Consider the following 27,542-nt stretch of genomic DNA (forward strand, 5'->3'; position numbering starts at 1 on the left):
CTGTAGTTATGGCTGATACTGGGCCATCACATAATGAAATGAAATGAAACAAAGACAGGCGAGACAATTACTGGATTGTAAATGATTCCAAACCCGCCCTGAACTGGCCTTGTTGGACAGGTATGTAAAATGTCTCTTTCATTCATAAAATAACTTATTTGAGACGTGGTTGACATGGAATTACGCACCCCTTCCATTCCATTCCTTCCATTCCTACGCTCTTGTTAGTTTCTGCAGCTCTCCAACCCAGCAGGGACGGTGTGGAGCTTAATACTTAGATAGATAGATAGATAGATAGATAGATAGATAGATAGATAGATAGATAGATAGATAGATAGATAGATAGATAGATAGATAGATAGATAGATACTTCATTCATCCCAAAGAAAATTTTAGGCATCAAGTAGCAAGACAACCATAACACAACAAACCCATAAACACACATATATCACACACACCGTACATAATAAAAATAAAAATCGTTGAGAGTGGAACACAGAGCTCAGCGCCAGATTCTTCTATAGGATTGTACGTTTTTTTGTTTTTGTTTTGTTGCTATATATAGTTAAGCAAAGACATCGCCCCACAAGTTTCATTCTGGAGACATTGCCGCTCATCCCAAAGGAAGAGTCCTAATGCTCATGACCTTTGCGTGGGAACAGTGGACGCGGGTCCTCAGACCGAACTTGACATTTTTAAAGCAGGGGAGGTTTCTTTAAGAGAAGCAGATGAATAAATAGACCTGTAAGAATTCCAAATGTCCCTTTACAATACTTGTCTCAGAAATAATTGCGATTAACAACGTAAAGGTCTTTTTCAGTCAAATTCAAAAATACGAATTAATTAATTTTGTCATGTGACCCAGATGATGTATAACACAGGTACAGCCTATGAAATAACCACCTCTTTTCTAACTTTACCCCCCCACCCCTTGTCGTTTTTGTTGCAATGAATATACACTCACCGGCCCACTTATTAGGTACACCTGTCCAACTGCTCGTTAACACTTAATTTCTAAGCAGCCAATCACATGGCGGAAAACTCAGTGCATTAGGCATGTAGACATGGTCAAGAGAATCTCCTGCAGTTCAAACCGAGCATCAGTATGGGGAAGAAAGGTGATTTGAGTGACTTTGAACGTGGCATGATTGTTGGTGCCAGAAGGGCTGGTCTGAGTATTTCAGAAACTGCTAATCTACTGGGATTTTCACGACCAACCATCTCTAGGGTTTACAGAGAATGGTTCCGAAAAAGAAAAAACATCCATTGAGCGGCAGTTCTGTGGGCGGAAATGCCTTGTTGATGCCGAGGTCAGAGGAGAATGGCCAGACTGGTTCGAGTGATAGAAGGGCAACAGTGACTCAAATAACCACCCGTTACAACCAAGGTGGGCAGAAGAGCATCTCTGAACGCACAGTACGTCGAACTTTGAGGCAGATGGGCTACAGCAGCAGAAAAACACATCGGGTGCCACTCCTTTCAGCTAAGAACAGGAAACTGAGACTACAATTTGCACAAGCTCATCGAAATTGGACAATAGAAGATTGGAAAAACGTTGCCTGGTCTGATGAGTCTCGATTTCTGCTGCGACAGTCGGATGGTAGGGTCAGAATTTGGCATCTACAACATGAAAGCATGGATCCATCCTGCCTTGTATCAACGGTTCAGGCTGGTGGTGGAGTTGTCATGGTGTGGGGAATATTTTCTTGGCACTCTTTGGGCCCCTGGTACCAATTGAGCATCGTTGCAACGCCACAGCCTACCTGAGTATTGTTGCTGACCATGTCCATCCCTTATGACCATAATGTACCCAACTTTGATGGCTCTTTCAGCAGGATAATGCGCCATGTCATAAAGCTGGAATCATCACAGACTGGTTTCTTGAACATGACAATGAGTTCGCTGTACTCAAATGGCCTCCACAGTCACCAGATCTCAATCCAATAGAGCATCTTTGGGATGTGGTGGAACGGGAGATTCGCATCATGGATGTGCAGCCGACAAATCTGCGGCAACTGTGTGATGCCATCATGTCAATATGGACCAAACTCCCTGAGGAATGCTTCCAGCACCTTGTTGAATATGCCACGAAGAATTGAGGCAGATCTGAAGGCAAAAGGGGGTCCAACCCGTTACTAGCATGGGGTTACCTAATAAAGTGTCCGGTGAGTAATATATATATATATATATATATTATATATATATTATATATATATAATATATATATATATATATACAGTCAAGGCCAACAACTAACAAATTAAATCATAACAAAATATATAGTCGGACCATAATCTGTTGGATAATTACAATTTTCATATCTAAACGAAATCAAAGTCAAACGCCTTAAGACCTAAGCTAAGTTAGCAATTAATTGCAGAAAAAAAGAAACGGGATTATGTAAAAAAAAAATTGACAATTAGATAAATTATGTAAATTTGTTACAGGCCTAATGTTATGTTTGATTTTTGTTTTTGGGTTTTTGGGTCTTGTTATGAAAGAGCTGGAACATGATGCGGGGATGTTAGTTTCCTTGGTTTTTTTGGAGTTTTGGAAAAAGGCGTCATGTCACGCCTGCGGGGTTCTTACAGAGAGCCGATTGTGGTCCGGGAACATTCCCCCCGGGTCAAGAGTCCGTCCCCTATCTGATTCGTCCCGTGCCTTTGTCGCCCTTTCCCCCCTCTTTGGGGCTGGGAGGGGGTGGCTAAAGGGGAAATCCCCTGCCTCAGCCCTCACCACACTTTGGTTAGCCCCTTTTAAATAAAAGCCTTTCCCCCCCACCCCTCTGGGCCCCGCGGCGTCGTTTCCAAAAACCTTTTCCGCTTTTGGAAAAAATGTTAAATCAACATTACTTTGTTCATTTTGTTTAGACTTTCAATTGTGTTAAACATTCAATCCAAAAATTTTTAGATTGCTTATTGTACCCACGTACCTTGTCAAAAATTATGCAAATTCAACAGCTTAAAAATTAGCCAGAAAACAATTAAAAAAATCGAAAAATTGAATATTAGTTTATTAAAAATAAAAAAATGCTTATGGGTTGCAAGCATTTCGAGTCAAAAAAAAACCTAAAAAAATATAGATACCCTTTATTACTTATAGGGTTCCTACACTAAACCTGGGGACATCAGGGTTTTGAAAAATTTAGATTTTTTTCAAACGCACCTTTTTACTTTTTGTTTAATGATGGCCCTTTTAAAGCTTTTTTCTTTTAGTGAAGACCCCCGGGTTACTGCGAGGAAAGGGCCAAAAAAGGGAAACTGAAACCCACGGTTAGGGTTGGGGCGTAGGCCCCGGGGGAAAATAGGGGGAGGGTTTTGGGTTTTGGTTTGGGGTTTTAGGGTTTTAGAGCTGGAAATAGAGGGTTTAAGCAACGTGAGGTGTGAAGAGAGCGAGGTGGGTCGGGGTGGATTTGGGGGTGGGGAGGGGACCGAGAGTAGCTGGGACCTTTGGTGGCGGATGGCCCAAAAGCGTTTTGCACATCTCCAATCCCTCATATTGTCTTCCCCTTTGATGCAAAAAAAATTAAATTTTATATAGATCCATCTGTTCTATTTTCCCCTTCCTTTTACTAATTCGCCGGACGCTTTTCAGTAAACCCCAGTTTTCCTCGGGTCGTTGACCCGTCTTCCTATTTTTGGTTTTTTTAAAAACCCAAATAAAATATTTATTCCACCCAAGCTCTTTGCCAAGTAAAATCTCTATTTATTCTTTTTGGGGTCTTATTTAATTTTTTAGTATTTGAAAAAACAATTGAAGTGTTCTTTAAATATATTTGGAAAATTGACTTTCCCTGGGTTTTTCCATAAAATCCTTCCTTTTTAAATTTAGTCTAATTTCTAATTTTTGCTTTTCTAAACCCCAACCTTGGGAAATTCCCATAAATTGGGTTTTTGGACCATAATTCCAACAATAAAAATTAAAAAATAAAGTTTAATTAGTGTTTTTGTGTTGAAAAAATCAAAAAAAAGGGAAAAAATTGAAAAAAAAAATCAAAATTTTAAAAAAGGGAAAATTTTAAGGAAAAAAAAAAACTCATAAAAAATGTCCAAAAAATTTTTTTTGTCGGGAGACAACAAAGGGGGAAAGTTAAAAAAAAACAAGTCAAACGCAGTAGTGTTGAACATTGAAAAAAGCGTCCAAAGTGTAAAAAAAAGGGAAAATGAAAAAAAATTTTTAAAAAACAAAAAAACCCAAAAGTTTGTTTTTTTTGGCGGAAAACCCCCAAAAAGGGTTTAAAGGGGTGATCTGAACAAAGCTCGCTGACCCCCACTCTGAAAGCCATTTCTTGTTACGCTTAACGCTGAAGCATCTTGAGCCCCCTTCCCCCTTTTTTCCCCGCATGCCCATGCCCATCGCTGTTTGGGACAACCCGATGCCGGGCCCTCTTTTTCGACAGGGTAGTTTTCTCCTCCTGCCCCCTTTTGGCCCCCTCTGAGGAGCCGTGCTCTTTTTCATAATGGAAAAGGGAAAGCCCGAAATATTTAAACACAGCGAGGAAAAGGTTTTTTAATAAAAATGAGGGTAGAACAAAACCAGAAGTTGCTCGAGCTTTTTAAAGGGTAATGAAGAGCACCGCGAAATGGGGTGGGGAGAAACGGTAATCCCAATCCCAGTTTTAGGACTAAATGTCAGGACCGAAAAATAGAAAAAAACTTATTCATTAAAAATCATTAAAACCCTTTTTCTATAAGTCACGGGTCTGCGAAGGTCTGGTATTTCCACAAGCATTCGGGTGGGGAGAACGGCTCTGGTTTTTGGTTTTTCTTTAAACCCAAACACAATCGTCACGGGCGGGGTAACCCGGGCGGAGCCCGGTGCCCCTGTAAAAATCTAGGAAAGGGGTTGTTTTGGGTGGAAAAGGCGTTCAGAATCGTTTTTGGTGCAACGAAAACTCGATTGGATGTCCTATTCACGCGCTGGATTTTTCCCCGCAGGATCTGGGACCAGGGAAACCCAAATCCCCCAGAAAACCACCTCCGGTTAGAACGCCAACACAGACACCGAGGAAGGGGACAGACATCCGGCCTAAAAGACGGGATCTTAGACTTGGACTTCTCTTTATTGATCCTTTTGTGATGACTCCCGCGAGGAAATTGAAAGTTCCAGCAGCAGTTTTAGCAAGAAAAAAGAAATAAAAAGAAATAAAAAATAGATAAAAAAGACAGTATAAAGACAACAAAATAACAATAATAACAACAATAAGAACATTTGTCAAATAAACAAAGTAAAGACCATAAATTATTATTAAAGTGTCAGTGTTTTAGTGATAAAGTGACCAGGTGTGAATTTAAGTCCAGGTGTGTGTATGTATGTATGTATGTATGTGTACTGTATGTATGTGTACCGTATGTATGTATGTATGTATGTATGTATGTATGTATTGTCCTCTCTGCCCTATTTCCTCCTCCCCCCTAGTGAGGAGTTGTATAGTATCTGCAACAATTATTACATCACCCTTACAAATAAGAAGGAACGTCGTCATAGACTACTGTTAATGAACCTTCATATAAAGGTTTTTCACAATGAAAGCCTCAGTGGGCCTGACCACTCCTCGTCTAGTGGGATTTAATGTGAAACCAGTTTTCCTGGTTATAATCATTTACTGAATAAGAGCTGTTCTAAAGAGCAGCACAGTGAGTATGACTCCATCACCTATAGGGATGGGGATCATTCATTTTTATTGATATTGATACCGTTTACGAGACCGCTTAAGGATCCTAAGGAGTCTTTATCAATACCATTATCGAGACTTTTCTATTAAAAGGAGCAAGACGAGACGACAATTTATTGATCTTAACAGAACTATTATTGGTTATATTGCAAAAACTGAGTCTGTTGACTCACTTGACTGTTTGATTTCTTCTGTCTCTGGCTATGTTTCAACGAGCTGATGAAGAGGCCCACAGAGCGGTGCTCTCCGGAGCCAGTCTATGTTTTCAATGACTGTGGTGGGGGGGGGCTAGTCTTAACCTATGGTCTTTACGCACACACTGAGCTCGTAAATAGTTTTTCAGATCTATTTTAGACTTAAGGTTATATGATCCAATAGTCTCAATAGCAGTATCGATAAGCTCGGACCTTAATGATTTTCGGGTTTTGAGAAGTTAATAGAACCGGGTCTCTAGACCCTAACCCTAATCACCTAGCCTTTATTAGCGAGCAGCCTAATTTGAATGTCAGCTGTTTGATATTATATCTGAGACTTGACAGTATTTGGAGACAGAGAGATGATTGATGTTTAAGCAGATGTAGTATCTAATGACTTGCGACTTGAATCAGGCTCTGTTCAACATGCTATGACATCACTGACGGGGGTGTGGCTGGAGAAACCCACGCTGTCATTGGATGTGGTTTTCTTTGGTTGCATCATAGAATCACTGGGGATGAATCCACTTCTGGTGGTCATAATCTGAATCTCTTAACGTAGCTGGGGTTGGAGGCTGAGATCTGTGTTTCCAGCACCATAACTATACTGTCGTATTAATACATCATGTGTCACTGGGTGGAAAACGTAGCTTACACCAAAGTAGCACTGCAGGTCCTCACCTCCTCACTTTATTAGCACCTAATTACATGACAGCTGTTTCCTGAAGCCCTCATGCTCTGCTTAATTAAAGTGATGAGCAGACTTCTGTAGGTGTCTGTAACCCTGTTGCAGTGATGGCACATTCACACACACACACACACACACACACACACACACACACACACACACACACACACACATTATTATCAAATAATAAAAATGCATTCTCATCTCTTTATAGTGATGCAAGATGACAATAGTTTATTGTGAAAACCAATGAAATCTGAGCTTGATATACTGTACATACATATGTAGTATAGATCGATCGATCGATCGATAGATATATCGATCGATCGATCGATCGATCGATCGATAGATAGATAGCAAAAGCTACAGCATGGGCATTGAGATGTGAGCTTGGATTCACAATGCAGATCCCCCCCATAGAGAAAAATGTACATATGCCATTAAATGAATCATGTGTTTATGATCTAATGCAGTTCGATAAGCATTAAACAAGAGCATGTGTGGCATCAGGCTGCCTCACAGCGAGAGGGTTCTGGGTTGAAACCCGCTGGCCGGCTGGGTCCTATATGTTCTCTCTGTGATGGCGTGGGTATCTTTGTCCCTCAATCCAGAGACGTGCTGGTTGGCTAAATAGTTGACTCTTAAATGCCCGTAGTCAGAATGTGAGCGTGAATGATTGTTGCCCCCCCTTGTCAGCTGGGATCAGCTCCAGCTCCCCCCAGCCCTGTCTGTCATGGGTGGATGGATGGGTGGATGTTTGGTTTGGCCAGGTTTTACTGTTTATGCTCTTCTGTGAGTTTGCGTACAGCATGGCTGCTCGATGCTGGAAAAGAAATCGTAAACATGATTATTTTGTTCAGTATTGAAATCACAATTATTTGACACAATTACTCATTGACTTTTGGAAAGATGTTGCAATTATTGGACTTAGAAAACAGTAAAAACACCTTGAACTGTGAAACTTCTTTAAGTCTTTCCCCATTTTTAACTTTGCTTTCCATTCAGAACACAAAAAAATAAGTTCACGTCATGTGCAAAATAATTGTTTTATTTGATTGGTCTGTTTTTGGAAGTAGCTGAAATCATAATTGCCATTAAAATTAGATTATCTGAACAGCCCTAGTCATACATAAATACATGTACATTAAGCACATGAGTGTGTCTGCAGCAAAGGAGAAGGGTGTGGTTCAGATGCCGAATCACTGTACTGTCTGTCTTTGTGTGCACTTTTAATGCATGAATTATTGAGAGACCTACCTGAGTGCAGGCCATGATGCATCATCCATTTTAAAGATAAGATAAGTGTGGGCCTGAGAGCCACCCAGTTGTCTTGTCTAGCTTTGAAAACACTAACCGCTGTGTTGTTGGCATGTTCTCATTTGGCTGCACGGACCAGGTTTACATCCAAAACCTGCTGGAGCACAGAGTAAGGTCACGGATACTGTGGAACCCACTGATCAACAATGTTCAAGTTACATAAAAGCTTGAAAATTGAGTGCTAAAGGCATGAGGTGTATTAAATATGGACACCTGCTAGACTAGGACTGGAGGAGGAGCTCCAGCAGTGACAGTGACACATGGTCAGGATCATTTCAACAGCATTCAAAACAATAGTGCATCTAAGCAAAAGGGTGGAAAAACATTTTTTGTGTGACTATTTTAAAAAATTATTCTTTTCCCTAAAATCGAATTAAATATATATAATATATTACAATATATTAGGAGTGATTGACCTACATAGTTTGTTTATATGGTACCAGAATAACTCTTATCCGATTCCAGCAAAACAAACTGAAAGCAGAAAATCAGTTTTATGTTGTTGTTTTTTTTACAAATAAAAGAAATGTTGGACTGACTGACTGACTGACATGTGATGTCATTCTTTTTAGAAAACGACTGTATGTTTTTGTAATGTCTCTAGAAATGTATCATTCAACTTTTGTTTTTTGTTAGAGATGGAAAAGAAAATCGCAATATTCAATACTATCTAATCCCAATACTTCCAGAATCGCAATAAATTAAAATCACAACACAAATCCAATCGGCGCCTATGTATCGGGAAAGATATCGTCTCAGGTTTTGAGCCATGTATTGCTGTTATTGATGTCTGTATTGTTAGTTAATGTAGGGTGCTGTTGTATGAGGGTTGCATGAGTGCAGGAAGTGTGTGTGTGTGTGGTGTGTGGTGTGTGTGTGTGTGTGTGTGTGTGTGTGTGTGTGTGTGTGGTGTGTGTGTGTGTGTGTGTGTGGGGTGTGTGTGTGTGTGTGTGTGTGTGTGTGTTGTGTGTGTGTGTGTGTGTGTGTGTGTGTGTGTGTGTGTGTGTGTGTGTGTGTTGTGTGTGTGTGGTGTGTGTGTCAGCATTAGGCCTCAGAATGAGTGTACAGAGCTGGTTGCTCGTGTACCACCGTGATTCATCCAGTGATTAGCGTGCTAGCCAGCAGCGCTGCTTCCCTCTGCTGTTCCCAGCTCATCTGTGTCTTAGCAAGCTAATTATCTCACACCAGATAAACATCATGAAACTGCCACACTGAATATTCAGTAACTTCCACATTTTTCAACCTTTTTTTTAGTCATTTTCCTAAATGCACTACTGCGCCCAGAAGCCTCGCCACCTCCTATCAATCACGCTATATGAACCGCTCTAAAAGAACCACACCGTTGTGTTTTTTTTCGCGTCTTATTTCATTGGGCACAAGCTGTATCATATTTTCCAAAGCACACGGTTGCCATGTCACCGTAACAACCCTGTCACGAGACTGAACATTTGTATGGAACAATTCTGTATTAAATGAAAAGAGATTTAAACCATGGTCAGGGTTAGGAACGGAAACACTTGGTTATGTTGTTGGACAACACAAACTGGGATGTGTCCCCATCCTGAACTGTCCCCCTGGCTACTGAGTGCACATGTCTTCTTGTTAGAGCGACTACTAGATTGGTGTAGTCCATGTTATCAGGCTAAATAAAGTAGATCAATTGGCCTGTATAACAGAAAATGCAAAGATATATGTGTTATATTAAGCTATGTGGAAAATAAGGAGTAGGCTTGCGTGTCCAGTCCTTCTTCCACAGCGCTGCAGAGGAAGGTCTGGCTCGTCCACACAACATTCGTGGATGGGAGAAAAACGTGCTCTGGTTTTTTGGCATTTCTCTAAACCAATCACAATCATCTTGGATGGTGCTAAGCTCCGGACGGAGCCACGGTGCCTCTGCTAAATACTACGGGGGTCACAATTCGATTACATTTTTGATTCTAAGGTCACGATTTGGTTCTCGATTTTTACTTCTTCTTTTTTTTAAGCACAAGTTGCTATGCCATTTTTAGATTAGAATTGAATGCAATATAATATTTACAAGCTGCCATTTAGTTTGTCTTTTGTAACTGCGGTCTTCTTCACAGGAGATGACATTCAAGTTCACAACAAAACCAACAAAAAAAACAGCCACGTCCATAGTCTTCTCTGAACAATTAAGTGTCTTAATAAACTATTTCCGAACAGTTGGACATATACACAGGAAGAATGTGGTACACGCACATAGCAGGGCTTGCAAACTGTGGCTTTTTTTTGTAAATCCTTAGAAAATAACCCTCAGCACGAATGGCCAAATGACTAAAAGAGCAGCTTTACTGATGGACTGACGGCCCCCACGTTCACCAGCCAATGGCACAAGAGAGGGGGAGGGGCTAGAGCTGAGGAGCAACACATGTCTCAGTCCTTTAAAGCAGCTAGAAAAGATATTAAGGTTAAATATGCCAATGTGAAAACAATGTTAACTGGTTTTCTGTAGTGAAGAAGCTCCAGAGAGTGAGGATCTGTTCTGGTTCTCTGTCAGCACTCTCATAGCGCTTTAAAGACAGAAAACATACCAAGGAACCCTCAGGGACCCCTCAAATATGTCCCTCGAAACCATTTGACACAGCTGATTTTATACTCTGAGTTATGTGAAAGAACAACACAAGATAAATGTATTACAAAGATATTAGACAATGTATTCAGACATATTTGCAGATTGGAAGTTTTGGATTTTTTAGATTAGAAAATAATCTGTGAACTATAAATAAAACATTGTCCGTCGAGCTATGAATAAATACATTAACTATAATCATGGAAAAATAATTAATATTTATATCATGAATAAATGTGAAAACTGTTCAGGGACCCCGCTCTGAAGATTACTGCTTTAGGGATTGAATACAGTTAGGCAACAGTTCAAGTGTGGTGTAACATGTGAGTGTGTTTGAGTGAGAGAGAGAGGCAGAGGAAGAGCACCAGGGTTAGTGTGCAGAGCGACAGACAGAGGGAGGAGGGAGGACAGGCACAGGGCTCACTCTGGCCTTTCTCTCCCGTTGAACCTGTGGATCCCGCTCCTACCTGGCCATGTCATCCGGCCTGTGCAGGAAGTGGAGGAGCGCGGTTCGAGCGCTCAGGACTCTCCGCGGGACGGGAGCAGCAGGAGGTAGAGGCGGCGCTGTGAGTCTGAGTTATTTTTAGCCCCCCCTGTCCCCGTCCCCGTCCCCTCCCTCCCCGGGCGTAGCTAATCCTCCGCTGCTAAGGCTTATCCTGATTGGAGGTAGGGAGCAGGGGAAGGGTGGATAAGTGCCTTCTCCTGTGGGAAGCTGACTTTGGTCGTGATGCCGTAAGCCACCAAGCTGAGCTGGACCATGCCGGAGCAGGAGTCTGCTAGAGAGAAGAGCTGTGGGGTTGGCAGGGTGGGGGGGCCACAGCTGCAGAGGACGCTCCAACGTTAGCCATGAGTCTGGAGTGGCTCCCGCGCGGCTGCTGCGCCGGCTACCCCAGCTGGCAGCACTGCAGGCTGGCCGGGACGGACAAGATCGCGGCCTCAGATGGTTACAGGCAAGGGGGAGGCAGCAGCGACGGTGGGGGGGCCAGGATCCAGCTGAGGGGGCTGGACACTGAACAGCTGAAAGGCAGCCTGGTGGTCCTCTACGCACCTGCCGGGAACTCGTGTCTGCTCAGATTGGTGGGACATGGATGGGTGGATAGATGACTAGATGGATGGATGGGTAGATAGTAGAGAGCAGAGTGTGCTGATGTGTTTCATCCTCAGGCGTTTATGTCTCAAATTGAATTGATTTGAATTTATTATATGTATAAGACAGAAAGGTGGATTTAAAGATAGATTTAGGGCTGAGAATCTCTGGGCACCTCACGATTCAATTCTAATTCAGAGGTCAACAATTCGATTCTAAACCGTTTATCGATGCATCTCGATGCAACAATTTTTTTTATGTACATCTCCGTGCGTGATTTTGTTCAATTTTGACATATGCAGTATTTGTCACACATGAGTTGTAATGAAATGTTTAGTCTACTGAGGTTTTTATTATAGTCATTCCATGCTTAAGCCTTAAACATGCTAGTGAAAGTCACCTTCTCTCACAGTGATCTTCCATGTCAGAGGCTCAGTCATGTTTACCGGTGGAGAACAGGAAACATGAGGTGGTCACATGTAATGTGATGAAGTAAATTAACAGCCTTTATGTTTTGGACTAATACGTTTATGGCTGTCCTATTAGTTCATGTGTATATATACAACACTTTTACCTTTTTTTTTTCTTTTGGACATGTTTGTCTGTTTTTTTTTCTGCACTCTTGCCTAAACTCTAAGTTGTTGTCCATTATCCAATCCTCTTATACTGGGTAAGCCCCGCCCACTCTGCCAGTGATTTGATTTGGCCCTGCAGCTCGGTCTGGAGACCTGCATGTTTAATTCTCCTGCTTCAGTTCACAATTTTGCAGGAACCAATCACAAACTGGCTTATCTACCTGGAAGCTCTGTTGGCGGGTTTAACCCTTGCGTTGTCTTCCCATCAACCATGAAAAAAAAACAGTTTTGGTCACTTTTTTTCAACATTATTGTGGCTTTTTTCAACATTTTTGTCAGTTTTTCAATGTTGTGGGTGATTTTTTTGGTGCTTTTTCCAAAGTTTTTTGATATTATTAATGTTGACATTTTTAGCTTATTTTGACTGTCCATTTTTTGTGACAAAAACAACAGCAGAAAAAGGGTCCGTTTGACCCAAGGACAACATGAGAGTTAACACGATGGCAGCTTCTGGTTTACATTCAACATAGCGCCACCGAACGCCACCGAAGCGCAACAACCCGTTGATGCCGCTGTCGCTTCTACGCCACCCTGATCGTTGGTCTGATTGGTTAATGTAATATCCAATAGCGTACAGAGTCCTATACCTGTTGGTCACACCTCTTGTGCAGAAACAAATCCAGATCGGTTGAGTTTGGCTTGGTCTGGTGATAGCCAGACTACCATCCTCTTTCAGTCACTCTGTTTTCTGATTTGTTCATATCTGGAGACAGTAACTTTTAAATAGAAATCAACACATTTAAAACTTGTAATTATTGATTATTAACTTATCAGAATCGAGCATTGAATCGTTCTAGAGAGCGATGCATCTAAAAATCGATTCTTTTCCCCACCCCTATGGAATATGCAACTGGAACTCAATGCTAATGCTAACTACAATTAGAAATTTTATAATTTTGTCTTGCGGGGAGATCTTGAGGGGGGTAACCCACGGCCGATGGGTTAAATTTTTCAATTTTTTTCTGACAGGGGACCCCCGTAACGAAACAAAAGATAAAATAAAAACCTTTTAAAAAAAAAAAAAAGAAAAAATTGTTTAAAAAGTAATTAAAAGCAGGCTGAAAAAAAAGAAATGTTTTTCCCTTCCTCCTTTGGGAAAAATTTTTTTAAACCCCTTTACCTGGACGGGGGGAGGTGTTGAAAAAAACCCTTTAAGGGATTGCACACTGTTCCACGGACATTTTTTTAAAAGGGCATGTTTGGATGTCGTTGAAAATTTTTTAGGAAAAAGCTAAGAATGGTTACCACACTGCCCGTTAAAAAACAGTGTAGAGGCTCAAAAAGAGGATCAAAAACCCAGGTGTAAAAAAAACCCAAGGGTGGTGTGTGTGGTGTTGGGTTGTGTGGGTGGGGGTGTGTGTGTGGTGTGGGTGTGTGGTGTGTGTGTGGGGTGGTGTGTGTTGTGGTTTGTGTGTGTTGTGTGTGTGGGTGTGTGTGTGTTTGGGGGGTGTGTTTTGTGTGGTGTGTGTGTGTGTGTGTGTGTGGTGTGTGTTGGGCAGTGAGACGACAGGGCAAAATGGAAACTGCTGTTTTTGGCAGTTTAGCTGTTTTAGTAAAATTACACCCCACACGCCCTTTTCCTTGGGTTTTGGGGTGTGTGTGGGGTGTCTTTAATTGGGTTTGTCTTTCCCCCCCAGGATCACAGTATAGTTCCCACGACAAGATTTGTCTGATGTGTATCTGGCGTTATTCAGTTGTTCAGGGTCGAAAAACTTGTGAAAAAATTTTGGATGATTCTTTCAAAAATCTTTTTTTTTTTTTTTATTTCCCCCCAGAGCCCGCTAAACCCCGGTGTGTGTGGTGGTTTTGTGGTGTGTGTGTGGTGTTGGGGTGTGGGGTGTGTGTGTTTTTTTTCTCAAGAGCTCGGATGGAGGTGGTCTGGGGGCATACACATCAACTCCGGGTGATTCACAAACGTTTTTTTTAAAGCAAAAAGGCATCCATCCAGCTATTTGCACCCGAAACAAAGGGAAATAATAGCATTTTTTTACCCCCCTCCCCCCCAAAAACCGGGGAAAACTCCCCGAAAAACTCAAAATTTTGATTTTTTTCACCTTAGTTAAAAACCCCATACCCTTTTTCTTAATAGAACACAGTGTATTCACCTCTTTGGTCCTGTATCAGTGCTCAGTCAGGTCAGCCTACTTTAAGTTGGCTATATTGTTTGCATGTGTCGTCTTGTTGTTGTTCTGTTTTATCTTTTACAAGAGGAGGTCAATGGAAAGAGGTCCGTGGACTTTATTGTGTTTTAACCCTTGAATTGTCTACCCGTCCACCAAAATTGACCTGGTTTGGTTTGCCTGTTTATAAGCATGAAGAAGCCCGTAAATGATTCCCCATTTCAGTCTTACGTCTTCTTATACCAACTTTGTATCCAACTTATTACCATTTGCCTTCTTGTTTTACACTTCCGTTTCACTGCACCTCATTTACATGAAATGATGCCAAATCTTTGGGTAAAATTTGCCGAAATTGAAGTATTAGTAAATAGTTAAGATCAAAGGAACATATGTTCATGTATTATCACAGATTTTGACCCAGGTAGACCATGAAAAGTAGTAATCATCAATATTTATTTTAGTGTTGCATTTTAGTTTTGGGGAAATTTGATCGAAAGAAACTTATATTTCTGATATAAAAACAAAAAACAGGTCATATTTGACCCAAGAACAACACAAGGGTTAATTAAAAAATTTAAAATACTGTGCCTCTCTTTTTGCTGGAAGAATACGATTTAGGGCGTTTTCACACCTATAGTTGGTTTGCTTATGTCCGAATCAAGTGAAAAATCCAAGCGAACCCAAATGCGTCATTCCAAACCACGCAGTAGCCTAATGCACTCCTCCTATTGGTCACATGTGTCTGGGGCGGGAGCAAGAATGTAAACACAGGAAGAAGGTCCTGTGTTCTGGACGTTTCCAGGGTCCAAACCAGCTCATTTCATTGAAATAATTGGACATTGTCCCCGAGACTTCGCTCTGCTATGCCGGTGTCTGTCTCCACTCCAGCGCCGGCTGCTTTTTGAGTGACTGCAGTCTGTTTCTGTGAGAGAAAGCTGCTACAGTTCGCAGTTTGCTCTGTCGCATCGCAGATTACAAAGCACACCTCACGACAGGAGACGTTTAGCCTGGCTGGTGCACTGCGCATTTATTCTGCGGATATGTGAGCGGTGAGGGAAGAGGGACCGGACCGCACTGTGCTATCGGGAGAGGGGGACATACTTCAGCGTAAGACCGAGACGGAGAGGGAGGTGAGGCGACAATCCGTTCCATTCCCTTTACTGCCCAGGCCATATGCTCGATGCGTATGCTTTATGATTGCTGTGAAATGAAACATCGGTACCGTCAGCTGCAGTGTGTCACCCAGTCACTAAGCAGCAACCATAGACAGTTAAAGAAATGGACCAACAGAACCCGTGTCTGTCTGAAAGTTGTAAGTACTCTGGTAGCTGTGCCAAGAGAAATCTCAATCTTGCAGAGACGGGGAGCGTAGGTATTTGTAAGGAGATAACACAGGCACAGGCTAATTATTGCTAACTAAAATGCTAGTCAACATTAACATAGGCACATAGTAATTTTTGCTAACTAAAAGGCTTATTAATATTAGTAATTGAACCTAAACAGCTAATGTAAGTCGAAACTGCCTGCGAGCTTCTCCTGACAATACGGTAATTTGTCGTATACAGACTGATTTATTAGGCTCGTTCGAGATGAGCCAGGGCTGGCAGAATCGGTCACCGGGCGATCGGCGCCCGTTGGCATGCCGGTTAGATTTGTGTCCGACTTGATCCCGACTTGCTCTGACGTCATGCCCACGTGGGCAAGGGAAATCTCACGAGAGCAAGGCGGCCGCAGTTCTGAGACGAAAGGCGGCGCAGTTGCTTTTTCACCGACTGCAAGAGCAGGCGGACCCAGAGCAATGCTGGGAAACGCGGGCTTCTCAGTGATTTAACACCTGATTGGTTTTACAACATGATACGTTTTATAAAAACTTTTTACTGTTTTGAATGGGAGGGATTTTAACTACTATTGTCTGATTTAAAACTTATTCTGTCCAGAACACATGTTGTGTGACTGATAGAGACGTTTAGAAGTCAGAGAGACTAAATCTGATCAGATCACGGATCATCTACAGTGTGTTGTTAATTAAAATCAGCAACAGATCGCATGTAGAGCACTTGCCAGCTACTCTGTCATATTAAACAACTGGGAGACTGTGTACCAGCTGGTATGTGGGGCTGATATATTTTATTAAACGGAAACGCACCAGTGTTTTCATCTTCCTGTCCAGCTGAAGGCGGCTGGAATCGGCTGGAAACTGTCCGACTTTACCGCGCTTTCTGTCACCGCCCCGCTGCTGCCGCCTGCTCTCGTCCACTTTACAGCGAGGCGCAGTTTTATCTCGAACGAGCCCAATGACTTTACAGCAGGGCGCATGGTTTTGGCACAATCGTTAGCCTATTTTTACAAAAACGTCTGCTACGGAGCCATAACGTGTGCTACAATGTAATGGAGCCTTTTATACATTGTCGTGTTTCTTTAGAAATAAACAATGGACAAATAGAGTATTTACACGCTTCATATATAAAGTTATTCACTGTCAAAGTGATGTCAAAATGAATTGCAGTCCAAGGGATGCTAACGGCGGGAGATGGCTACTTAGCATTAAAATGGCGCCATGAGGCTAACCCAGGTAAGCCTCTCCTCAAAAGTTCAATTCATGGCTAAAATAGGCATAACTATTGAAAAGAACATGCTACATTATTGTTTTTGTGATCAAATGTTTTTATTTAAAAATGACAAACAATTACAAACAATATGCTAAGGCACAAATGTGTAACATGCTACATTATTAAAATGTAAAAATTAAATGTGACTATAAAGCATGATTAAAGTGTTTGCTGGGTCCCGGGGACAGAAAAGTGGGGCCCTTTCTGTAGAATGACTCACAGTCTGATGGCTGCTAGTATGACACTGAGCTTTGGATATTCAAAAACAGATGGCTGCTAGTGTGAAACAAAATAAAGTAACACAAAACATGCACTAAACTTATTAAATTGGGTAACCCAGCCCGAGTAATCCGGTGTTTAGTCCATCTGGGGTAAGGTGACCAGATTTCTCAGATAAAATCCGGGGACATTTTCAGCTCCGAAGCGTATTTACCTCCAAAACAAGTGATGTTTTTACTTTTGTAAAACTTAAAACGGGGACACTAGACCTAGAGCTGTTCTCATTAGGGGCTGAGCACCCCCCCCCCCCCCCCCCAGGTCTGATCCTAGACCCACCCCTGCTGCTACTTCATACTCCACTCCACCTCAGAGGGGAATATTTCAAGATAGAAAGTCCTAATATTTCAAGATAAAAAATCCTAATATTTCAAGATAGAAAGTCATAATATTTCAAGATAGAAAGTCATAATATTTCAAGATAAAAAATCCTAATATTTCAAGATAGAAAGTCATAATATTTCAAGATAGAAAGTCATAATATTTCAAGATAGAAAGTCTTAATATTTCAAGATAGAAAGTCTCAATATTTCATAATGTTGTAATGTTTACTGAACTACTGACAGCTTTTGCTTTACTGCTCAAGGCTTGTTTCTGCAACAGCTCATTGAGAATCAGATACAACAAAAACTACTGAGGACATATTTTCCTTTGACATTGATGAAGTATTAAACGAGATCGCTGCAGTCGGCAGAAACAAGCTACAATGGCAGTTAACAAGATAATTGTCCAGCTTGTATTTACGTTCATAAAAGTGCTCGTTTAGCTGCTAACAGACTCAGATTAATATTCTAAGTGTCTGACAACATTATCGAAAGGATTTCTAAGGAGGTCTTTCTTTCATTCCAATTTCGGGTCTGTCAGTCACAGTGAAAACCGGGGACATTTCCGGGGACAGATCCAGCCGGGGACAGGTCGCTAAAATTGGGGACTGTCCCCGGAAACCGGGGACGTCTGGTCACCCTAATCTGGGGTGCAGGTGTGTGTTGTGACATGTCAGGTTGATTTGCATGTGTGATGGGGCTTTTGGAGGCTGTGCCTCCATCACTGGCAGAATGTGAATTCTGCATTACCTTCCTTCAGACTCAACCACATATCAACGTACGCTCGTCACACACCTTGTTGTGTTCGGAGGCTTACCACTTGGTTTGCTGTTAGGCGAGCTCGTGGCTCGCTGGTTTTGATCATTTCTGAGTTTCTGTGCTCTGCGTGGCTTTGTGAGCTGGGCTTTCATGCTGGCTGTTACTTTTGCTGCAGGCTTCAATAGCTGTCAGCAGACAGAGGACTGGGTTGTTGGAGTCCGTCTGGCACTAGTCTTTGTGTGTGTGGGGGGGGGGTTATGTTTGATAGATTCAGACTGAAGTCTGTTCCATCTCTTTTTGTTGTCTCTAACAGTTTTTCACACTGGTCATGGCTGTTACGGAGACTGGTGGACGGTAGTCAGTAATAGGGCTGTGCAATTAATGCAATTAAGTTTTAATTGCGATTTTGGCTCCTAACACATTATGTTGGCTCCACATTATGTTTTGCAAGTAAACTCTTCTGATCTTGAATCGATTTTGTCCATTTTGTTTGAAAAAGTTCGAACAGGAAAGGTACTATTTACCCCCGGATGCGAGGACTCTCAGAGTGACTGCAGGTCTCTCTTTTAAATTTCCGGGGTTAAGATGAGTTCTTTTATGGCGGATGAAAGGCTTGATCCCACCAAGTAGATACCTTTTTCTTCTAGTCCGTAGAAATAGCAAAGTCGGTAGCCTTTGTTCTTTAGCGCCACCACTGTTCAGGAGAAGACTGCAGCTAGTGTTGCAACTGTCACCACACGCATGGGTAAACAGTTACAGCGCTCTCATGGCGTCACATTTGCGCACGCCAGCTCAGCTGCGGCTACTGTAGAACTGCTGTCACTGCCCAATATGAGGCAAATTCAGATTTGAGTCAGGCATGCGTCACTTTGCGACAAGTGAAACTGTGAGTTGCTCATGTGTCACTTTGCAACAAGTAGCATATAAGAGGCTAACAAGAGACTTCTGTAATGTCAATATAGTAAAAATGGACCTACTTAAAAAAGTTTGTTTACTGCTGGCTACGAGTTAGCATCAAACACAACAAAGGCTGTCTCTGAAATGGCATTTTTAGCTAACGTTAGCAATCAAAAAATCATAGATAGCTACTTTTTAAAATTATTTCCATCTCCTGTTATTGTTTGTAATGACAAAAGTTTAATATTTCATGGATTTCGCAAATTTCAGTATGACAGTTATGCCTTAAACCGTTTAAATTTAAACATGCCCAACCAACAGCTGCACTCGACCAGAGCGGGTCTGACTCGATTCTCATTGGGTATGACACGTTATGTTGTAAACCGTTTACATCTGAGCATGCGTGACTCAAATCTGCACTTTCCTCACATTGGGCAATGGCAGCGGCCTTAATGGAGAGTAGTATACGAGTGAGGAAAAGAGAGAGGGAAAAGAGATAGCAAAGTTGATGTAAAGTGACTTGAAAGTGAACAATAAAACAACAAGCTAGAGCTTCTCAAGACACTGTGGCTCTATTTGTTGTCAATACCGCTGGTAAAGTGAACAGCGTTACCCCCAAAAAAACATGGGCTTAAACCTTAGCCTGCAACATCTGTTGCAGAGACTCTGCTAACTGCTAGGCTAATGTGGAGTGGTAAACACTGCAGCTGTAACTTTTGATAAGTTTTGTTGTCAGACACAATGTCATCAGACACAATCCTCATTAGAATCAATGAATCCAGGTCCTAAAACGCAACGTGGCCAGGTCAATGTTTTTTTTGCAGGTGACAATCTCAGACCCGCGGTAGGCATCACGTGACCGCGGTGATGCTCCCACAACACACACACACACACACACACACAAACCCCCTCTCCACCACTTTTGTAGAGTACAAGAATGTAACACTACATGGAAAAGAAAACGCATCAGCAGTGCGCGTGATCAAAGCAGCAATCATGTTTCTTTGGAAATGTACTAAGTAAAACCATTCGGTGGTTTATCGAGGTCATTTCAATGAGACAGGGTTGACATGGGGGGGTCTCACCAGTGAAAGCTCCCCCCCCCCCCCCCCCCCCCCCTCAGTGGCTCAGTGTTACTGTGAGTTGGATTCTATCTGAATGTGCTGTATGTTTGTTTCTTCTGTAGGACGCCAAGATGGGTTTTGGCATCGCTGTGTCAGGTGGGCGGGACAACCCCAACGTGGACAACGGTGAGACGTCAATCATTGTGTCAGACGTGCTGCAGGGAGGACCAGCTGATGGATTACTCTTGTAAGTCTGTCAGACAGGAACCATGTCCTCCTTTGTGTTTAATGCTTCAGTGGACTAGATGCCTGGGTACTCTATAGCCTCGCCTCTACTACAAGTCACTACTAGTCACCCTGTAATTAACGATGTCTGTCTCACATACAGCGGCGATAGCTAGCACAGCTCTGTATAAAATATCTTGCCACAAATAAGACACAAAATGTCTGTAAATGTTTTGTCTTATAGTAAAGTAATTTTACAGAAAGTCCAAAGTACCAGTATTCAAGTTATTTAAGCAATCAAGTTAGGTGGAATAACAACTAATTGGCACAAAGCATTACTATATTATTTGTGAAACATTTTTAATGTTGATTTTTATTTTGTTCTCACAATGATATCTTGTATTATTTGTGTGTCTCTTTCTTTTGCCCAGTGAGAATGATCGTGTCATTCAGGTCAACTCCATCCCCATGGACAACGTGCCTCACTCCTTTGCTGTGCAGTCCCTTCGTAAATGTGGCAAAGTGGCTAAAATAGTGAGTATGAACACACACAGGGGAGACACAGTGTCCTTTTGCAGAGTCAATACTGGTGACATTATCGACGAACAACTGCTGAGATGTGGGACTTTATGTCCAATAGTGGTACCTCCAGCCTATGTTTCAGTGGAAACAGTTTGCAGATTTAAGATAAAAAGCAATTATAAAAAAACACAGCTGAAGTGGACTAATAGTTCAGAAAGCCATCCAACAATTCAGAGTTTTTGTTCCCTAAAGGGCTCCTGCAGAATCCTTTTGCCAAAGGGAACCTAGAATCTCTTCAAGAAGTGAATCATTCCAAAAGTTGAAATAATTGTATTATCGTTTGCAAGAATGTTGTGTTATGAGCTTGGCTGCTGCGTGTCACTAAAACCAATGAATCCCTCTGTTTCCTGTCTTAACAACAACAGTAAATGTCTTCCACCAGAGACGATATGAAAATGTGCGCTGTTATCTCCATATTTCATGGATCAAGTCTCCCAACTGTCTCAGTTTTTCAATCCACCTGTGTGTGTGTGTGTGTGTGTGTGTGTGTGTGTGTGTGTGTGTGTGTGTGTGTGTGTGTGGTTGTGTGTGTGTTTTAGCTGTAACCCACCCCAGACACCACACACACATAAACCAATGCAGGGTGATAATGATAGTGTGTGTGTGTGTGTGTGTTATGCTGTGACCTACTGTAACCCTCCCCAGACACCAGACCACACACACATAAACAGTGTGTGTGTCTCTGTCTCTCTCTCTCTCCCAAGTTTTCTGCCTGACTGCCTCTCACGCTGCTGCAGCTCTAAAAGTAGCAGCACTTGTTCCTATGAGTGTACCGGACTAATCTTACTGCTCCACACAGCTAAATATAAACGCCATGTCGAGGGAATCTGATTTGCTGCTTTGAATCGCCGCTTTCATGACATCTAGCTGTATCTTTACTCTCACTCCTGTCTTAGAGATTCAGACATAGAAGCCTTGTTGTTTCTTCATTGTGGTTTTTGATGAAAAATAATAACAAGCAGGTAACATTTTTGACAAAGCAATCTTTACTTACGATTCCCAAGCTGTGGAGCTGCTCTGTAGTGGTTTCAGGGCACTCATCCTGGTCCACAGTTCATGTCTGTGAGATTCCTCCGGTACTTTTACACTGTGTTGTATGTTGTAGCAACCACAGACTGTACAGGAAGATGGATGACGCGTCTCCACGTCCTCCCGCTGTACAAAGTGAAGACAAAATCTCTCTGATACAGGCGCTGCCGTCTTGTCAGAGTCTGTATTGATTAGGGGGTGGAGCCGTGGTATTCAATAGGGGCGGGGGAATCGTTACAGGATAGTATCGTAATATGTTCAGTGGCAATACTGTATCGATACACAGGCACCAAGTATCAATCTTTTATTAAATGTGTGGTGGTCACTTTGTCTGCTTGACAATCCCATTTTGCAGCAGTAAAATTGAAGTGATATGAACAATTAGAGAAACGTTTCTTTTTAGATGAAACAGATGTTGACAAAGTTTCATTTTTGGGACGTCATTTGAAATTGGGAAAAATTTGAAGTCGGAAAAAAGGTTATAAATTGCAGTATATCACAGAATATTGCAATATGTTTAAAATTGCAATAATATTATATCGTGGTGGGAAGCGTATGGTGATTCCCACGTCTAGTAGCCAAGTCCCGCCCATACACTGCCCGACCAGCCAGCTGTCAAAAGTGACATTTCAGCCTGTTTTATAGCATCAAATAACTAATAAAAACCAAACTGATCAGAAAAATGAACACTTGATCAGAACTACCCAAAACGACAGAAACCATCTTTTGGTAAAAATGTATTTGAAGTGTACTTTTTTTAGTTTGGTCCATGTCCACTAAAATGGAAGGGGAGGAGTTTATAACCTATACTGCAGCCAGCCACCAGGGGGGAGATCCAGATGTTTTGCCTTCACTTACACAGTCTATGCAGTAATCCCTACAACACAAGGGTTTGACGTTTTCACGGTCGTCATGGGTTTTATTTGCATCTAATTAAAGCGTCCGTACCACCCTTCCTAGAGATAGGGGAGAGCCGGGACAGTTGAAACACTTTTTAATTAAATGTGATTTACAAAGCGGTCGTATCACTCTGAAAGCTGATATTTTGTCGCTAGCAACCTACACGTGTCATCTGTCAATTACAGTTGTATTTTCATCTTTGAACAAAACCGTTCAGGAATTATTACAGCAAAAGTGGGACTTGCGTAATGTTTCATCTATCCCTCCTGGACGGGACAAATGAAACAGCATGGGCTGGGGGGGGGGGGGGGATGAAACATACAGTTTAAGCCATATAAACTTCCAAAAACTTTAATATTTTACTATATCTAAATTAACACCTTTTGGAAATACCATTCATGATATAGATTGTTACAGGGCTATACGTCTTTATGAATGTCTGTTAACAGCTAATTGGCGTAATCGTGAAGCGTTTATTGAAATATTAGGCACTGTGGATGATTCTGCCATTTTCATTGCTAGAAGTGTAGTTTTTTCCATTTCTATCATGTTTCTATTGTGGAAAATGTGGGAAAAACTAGAAATCATGTTTTGAACAGCTACAAATGGAGGGAGGGAATGCATACCTGGCGCTTGGTGTGCTAAAGAGAGTCCGGGATCATTGAGTTCTGTATGAAATAATTATTGTAACAATTTTCACTCTTATATTATTGGTAGTGGTTCATAACATTGTTTTTTTTCCTTCTCTGTCAGACGGTGAAGAGACCTCGTAAGGTCCATTCACTGAAGCAGCCCCCCTCCCCAGGCGGAGACAGTCGGGAGTACGCCCCCTCCACCCATTACTACGACGCCGACAATGACAACGGTTGGTACCGCGATGAAGGCCGGGACCACATCTCGGACAGCAAAGGATACCTGGAACCCGGGTACAGAGGAGGGCGGGACACCAACCAGAGAGCAAGGAGCCGTGGGAGGAGCCTCGAGAGAAGCTCGCCCAGCCCGGAGAGATCCCGGAGGGATGGTAGTCGGGGGCGAGCCCTGGACACCAGCGGCGATCGCCAGCGGTACCCCAGCCGCGGCCGCAGCCCCGGGGACAGCTACCGCATGGAGGACAAGTATGAGCGGGGCGAAGGAGGAGGAGGAGGAGGAGGAAGAGGAGGCAGGTACAGCAGCAGGGACCAGCTCAACGACAACCCCCCATCCCCAGAAGCTTCCAGAGCGCTGGAGCCGCTTGACAAACCCGTCAATGTCCTGCTGGTGAAGAACAGACCCACCGAAGGTAAAACCCCGCGGCAGCACAGGTCACTGGCAGGAGGTTCTGGTCTAGCACAGTTTAGTTTATTGGTTTTCACATATATAAATACTATAGATTGATATACACATAATCAATAAAAGATGTGATAGAGAGTTGCAAACAACCCCTTAATGAATGCTTAATCTGGGCAGTCTCAAGTGCATACTCAAATTACAATAGAACACAAATACTAAAAGAAAAGGAGGAAAAAAGAAGCCAAAACTAAAACTACACACAATATCAAAACAACAGAATGCATACGAAGGGAAAAATAATATTAGGAGTTACATGGGTTGTTGGGTAACACGGCAACCACAATTCTTTCTCTCACAACAGATGACAATTGCCTTCATTTTTTAATCATATATATCACATTTATGGTATGTATTAGATTCTCTCTTTTGTCTTGATGCCCACAAAAAACTCAACAATCATAATATTCTTTTTAAACGTCTATTTATTGGTATTTTAGAGAGCAAACATATTGCATACAGTTTCTATAAAATATTACATAAATAGTTTTACAGACAATAACACAATCTGGTACAATAGATAATCAGATTAGATACTGTAATAATCAAAGCTCACACCTCAGATAGTTCTCATAGCTAAAAGCCATGGGGATATTTATTGCCAATAGCTTCTGCAATATCAGTGAAGAGTTTTTAACACTTTTAGTTGCTGCAGCGTCTTTGCTCTACATAGTGAAAGGTGGAGGTTGTGCCAGTTTCCATTTCAGTAGAATGAATGTGCGCACTAGAAGGGTAATGAACCTTTCTACGGAGAGAAGGGGTCCTTTAAGAGGACTGTCCTCTGCCAGGACTCCGAATACAGCCAACTATTTTTTTGTTTTCTAATATTATCCAATGCCATTTTTATACATTAAGAGTATTAGAACTGCCTCTATAATGCAGTCGAGCATTAAGTGCAGCCTCTGAAATGACTGTAGAGTTGAATAGGCATCTGTCTAAGCATATGCTTGACTGTGATGAGATGTATTGCAAGGCTGTTGTATTAGATGGCAGAGGTGTTTCTATTTTTTTTGTCACATAGTGTAAAGAGTGAGCAGTAAGAAAGGGTATAGAGCAGGTACTGTATCTCAGGAGTGGAGCGTGTTTCCACTGTGTTGACTGGAACTCCAGCCTTTTTTAGTGGGGCCTGATGAAGAACCTTCAGGCATCCAAATCCTCTGCTGAACACAAGTGCATTCATCTATATCATAAGAAATTCCAACCTTGAGTTGGTTGCAGCACAGCAGCGGTTTGCAGTAATCGGGTTGTGTGTGTTTTTTGGGTTTTTTTTAGAGTACGGTCTGCGTCTGGGGAGTCAGATCTTCATCAAACAGATGACCAGCACAGGCCTGGCTGCCAAAGACGGGAACCTGCAGGAGGGAGACATCATCCTTAAGGTGCACACACGTTTATCCACCGTGCGCCACACACACATCATCCATCCATTCTCAACCCCCAAAGATTCAAACCAGGGATCACTAAGACATGTATCTTTGTTACGTTCATGTTGTTAATTCTATTTAACAACCGTTTATTCTATTTTTGCTTATTTGTTTTTTGAGGTACTGGGTATGTGAAGTGAATACTTTCAGTATGTCACAGGGATTGTAAAATCAAAGATAACGATAAACCAAGATAATATAAAGTGTGGTGTGTGTGTGGGGTGTGTGTGTGTGTGTGTGTGTTGTGTGTGTGTGTGTGTGTGTGTGTGTGTGTGTGTGGGTGTGTGTGTGTGTTGTGTGTGTGTGTGTGTGTGTGTGTGTGTGTGTGTGTGTGTGTGTGTGTGTGTGTGGTGTGTGTGTGTGTGGTGTGTGTGTGTGTGCGTGCGTGGTGTGTAGATCAATGGGACAGTGACGGAGAACCTCTCTCTGCACGATGCTGGGAAGCTTATAGAGAAGTCGCGGGGGAAGCTGCAGCTGGTGGTCCAGAGGGACCGCCGTCAGATCCTGGTCCGGATCCCCCCTCTCGCCGACTCTGACTCTGATAATGACGGTGAGTTTCTGAATGCATGGCCAACAGGGTTAGTGTTAAACCACATGGATGTATGTGCACCACAATCCTGCCTACACCAAATTATAAGAACCAGTGTCTCCAACAGGTGTGAACGGGAAGTAATTCTCCTTTTCCTTGAACTATATCCATAATCTACAGAGGCCTCAGGGTGTCAGAAATGTCCCTTTACATTCAATCAAAACAGTTACTTATTGTAGGAAAATAAACATGGGCGGCTGACCTAAGCAGACGAGCTAACCGTAAAGTCTCTGAGAGAGACATTATTTAAACTGTTTCCTATAGTTACAATCATGTTTACAGACGAAGGTTGAAAATATCAGACATTGAAGCGGCTAGAAAACAACATCTGAGACTAAGCGGAGTTGAGTTTCTGCTCAGTTTCTGTGTATAGCTGTAAAAAGACAGGAGTCAGCAGCGGTCAGGTTTAAGTCAGGACCTTACTGTGGGCCCAGAAACCTCCTACCTGATAGAAAATGTAACTGATCGTTCTGAATTGAAAGTGCTCATCTTGACAAACAAAAGCGATCCCTGTAATCGCTCAAAAGTGCAATCTCTGTCTGTGCTCTCTCTTCCAGATAAAATGTCATTCTTTTAGATGAAGGACCACCCAAGACACAGCATGTGTAACACTGTTGCCTTTCTCTAAGCTGTAAAACGGCTGTGACGCAACCTGACTAAGTTGTAAAGCTTTCACACCCTTTGCACTTCTCTTTATACTGCTCTAAATCTTTAACTTTTTATTACATGATTCATTTTCCTGAATAAATAAACACATTTTAATCACTATTTAATTTGAATTGTGTGATTTATTAAGTATAAAAGTTGAGTAATGCCAGTGGCAGAAGTCAGTAAGCTGCCTGCAGAAATGAATGTGCTTTGTTATATAACTGTCTGAATATTGAATCATGATGTTGCAGACAAAGGGTGATGGTTTATTTTTGTGAATACAGAATGTTGCATGACATAGCGTGGCTCATAAAGTGGGTAAGATGTTTGTTGAGTTTTCCTTGTATTAACACATTAATGATTGGTCCTAACAGTGTAGCAACTCGCCGCTGTCTGTCCCGGTGCTGGGTCTCAACTCTCACTTCTCTTTTTGTCTCCGTCTGCCTTTCCATTTCACACAAACGGTCTCGTACAAGGCTTACACATCTCACCGCACTGACAGGCTCAGTCCCCTGATGGCATGGCCAGATCCTGGAGCCTGCAGCCTGGAGCCAGCATTCTAGATTCAAAGATAATCCCCATCATGCAT

At 42.1% G+C, this 27,542-nt stretch overlaps 1 protein-coding gene across 5 annotated transcripts in view; it reads left to right on the forward strand.

Annotated features, from left to right (window-relative positions):
* tjp2b (tight junction protein 2b (zona occludens 2)) overlaps positions 1-27,542 on the forward strand; it is a 71,701-nt gene that overhangs the window by 18,684 nt on the left and 25,475 nt on the right. For 4 of the 5 annotated variants that reach the window (XM_032516531.1, XM_032516534.1, XM_032516535.1 and 1 more), the window contains exons 2-7: positions 14,046-14,083; positions 20,347-20,480; positions 20,890-20,992; positions 23,723-24,248; positions 25,568-25,671; positions 26,113-26,266. In XM_032516531.1, the coding sequence (XP_032372422.1) occupies positions 20,365-20,480; positions 20,890-20,992; positions 23,723-24,248; positions 25,568-25,671; positions 26,113-26,266 (1,003 nt within the window). In that variant the 5' untranslated portion in view covers positions 14,046-14,083; positions 20,347-20,364. Of the gene's footprint in view, positions 1-11,141; positions 11,541-14,045; positions 14,084-20,346; positions 20,481-20,889; positions 20,993-23,722; positions 24,249-25,567; positions 25,672-26,112; positions 26,267-27,542 lie in introns of those variants that run through there. The other variant, XM_032516533.1, reaches the window with a different exon arrangement.

This window comes from Etheostoma spectabile, chromosome 5, assembly GCF_008692095.1.
Source record: "Etheostoma spectabile isolate EspeVRDwgs_2016 chromosome 5, UIUC_Espe_1.0, whole genome shotgun sequence".
Lineage (NCBI taxonomy): Eukaryota > Metazoa > Chordata > Actinopteri > Perciformes > Percidae > Etheostoma > Etheostoma spectabile.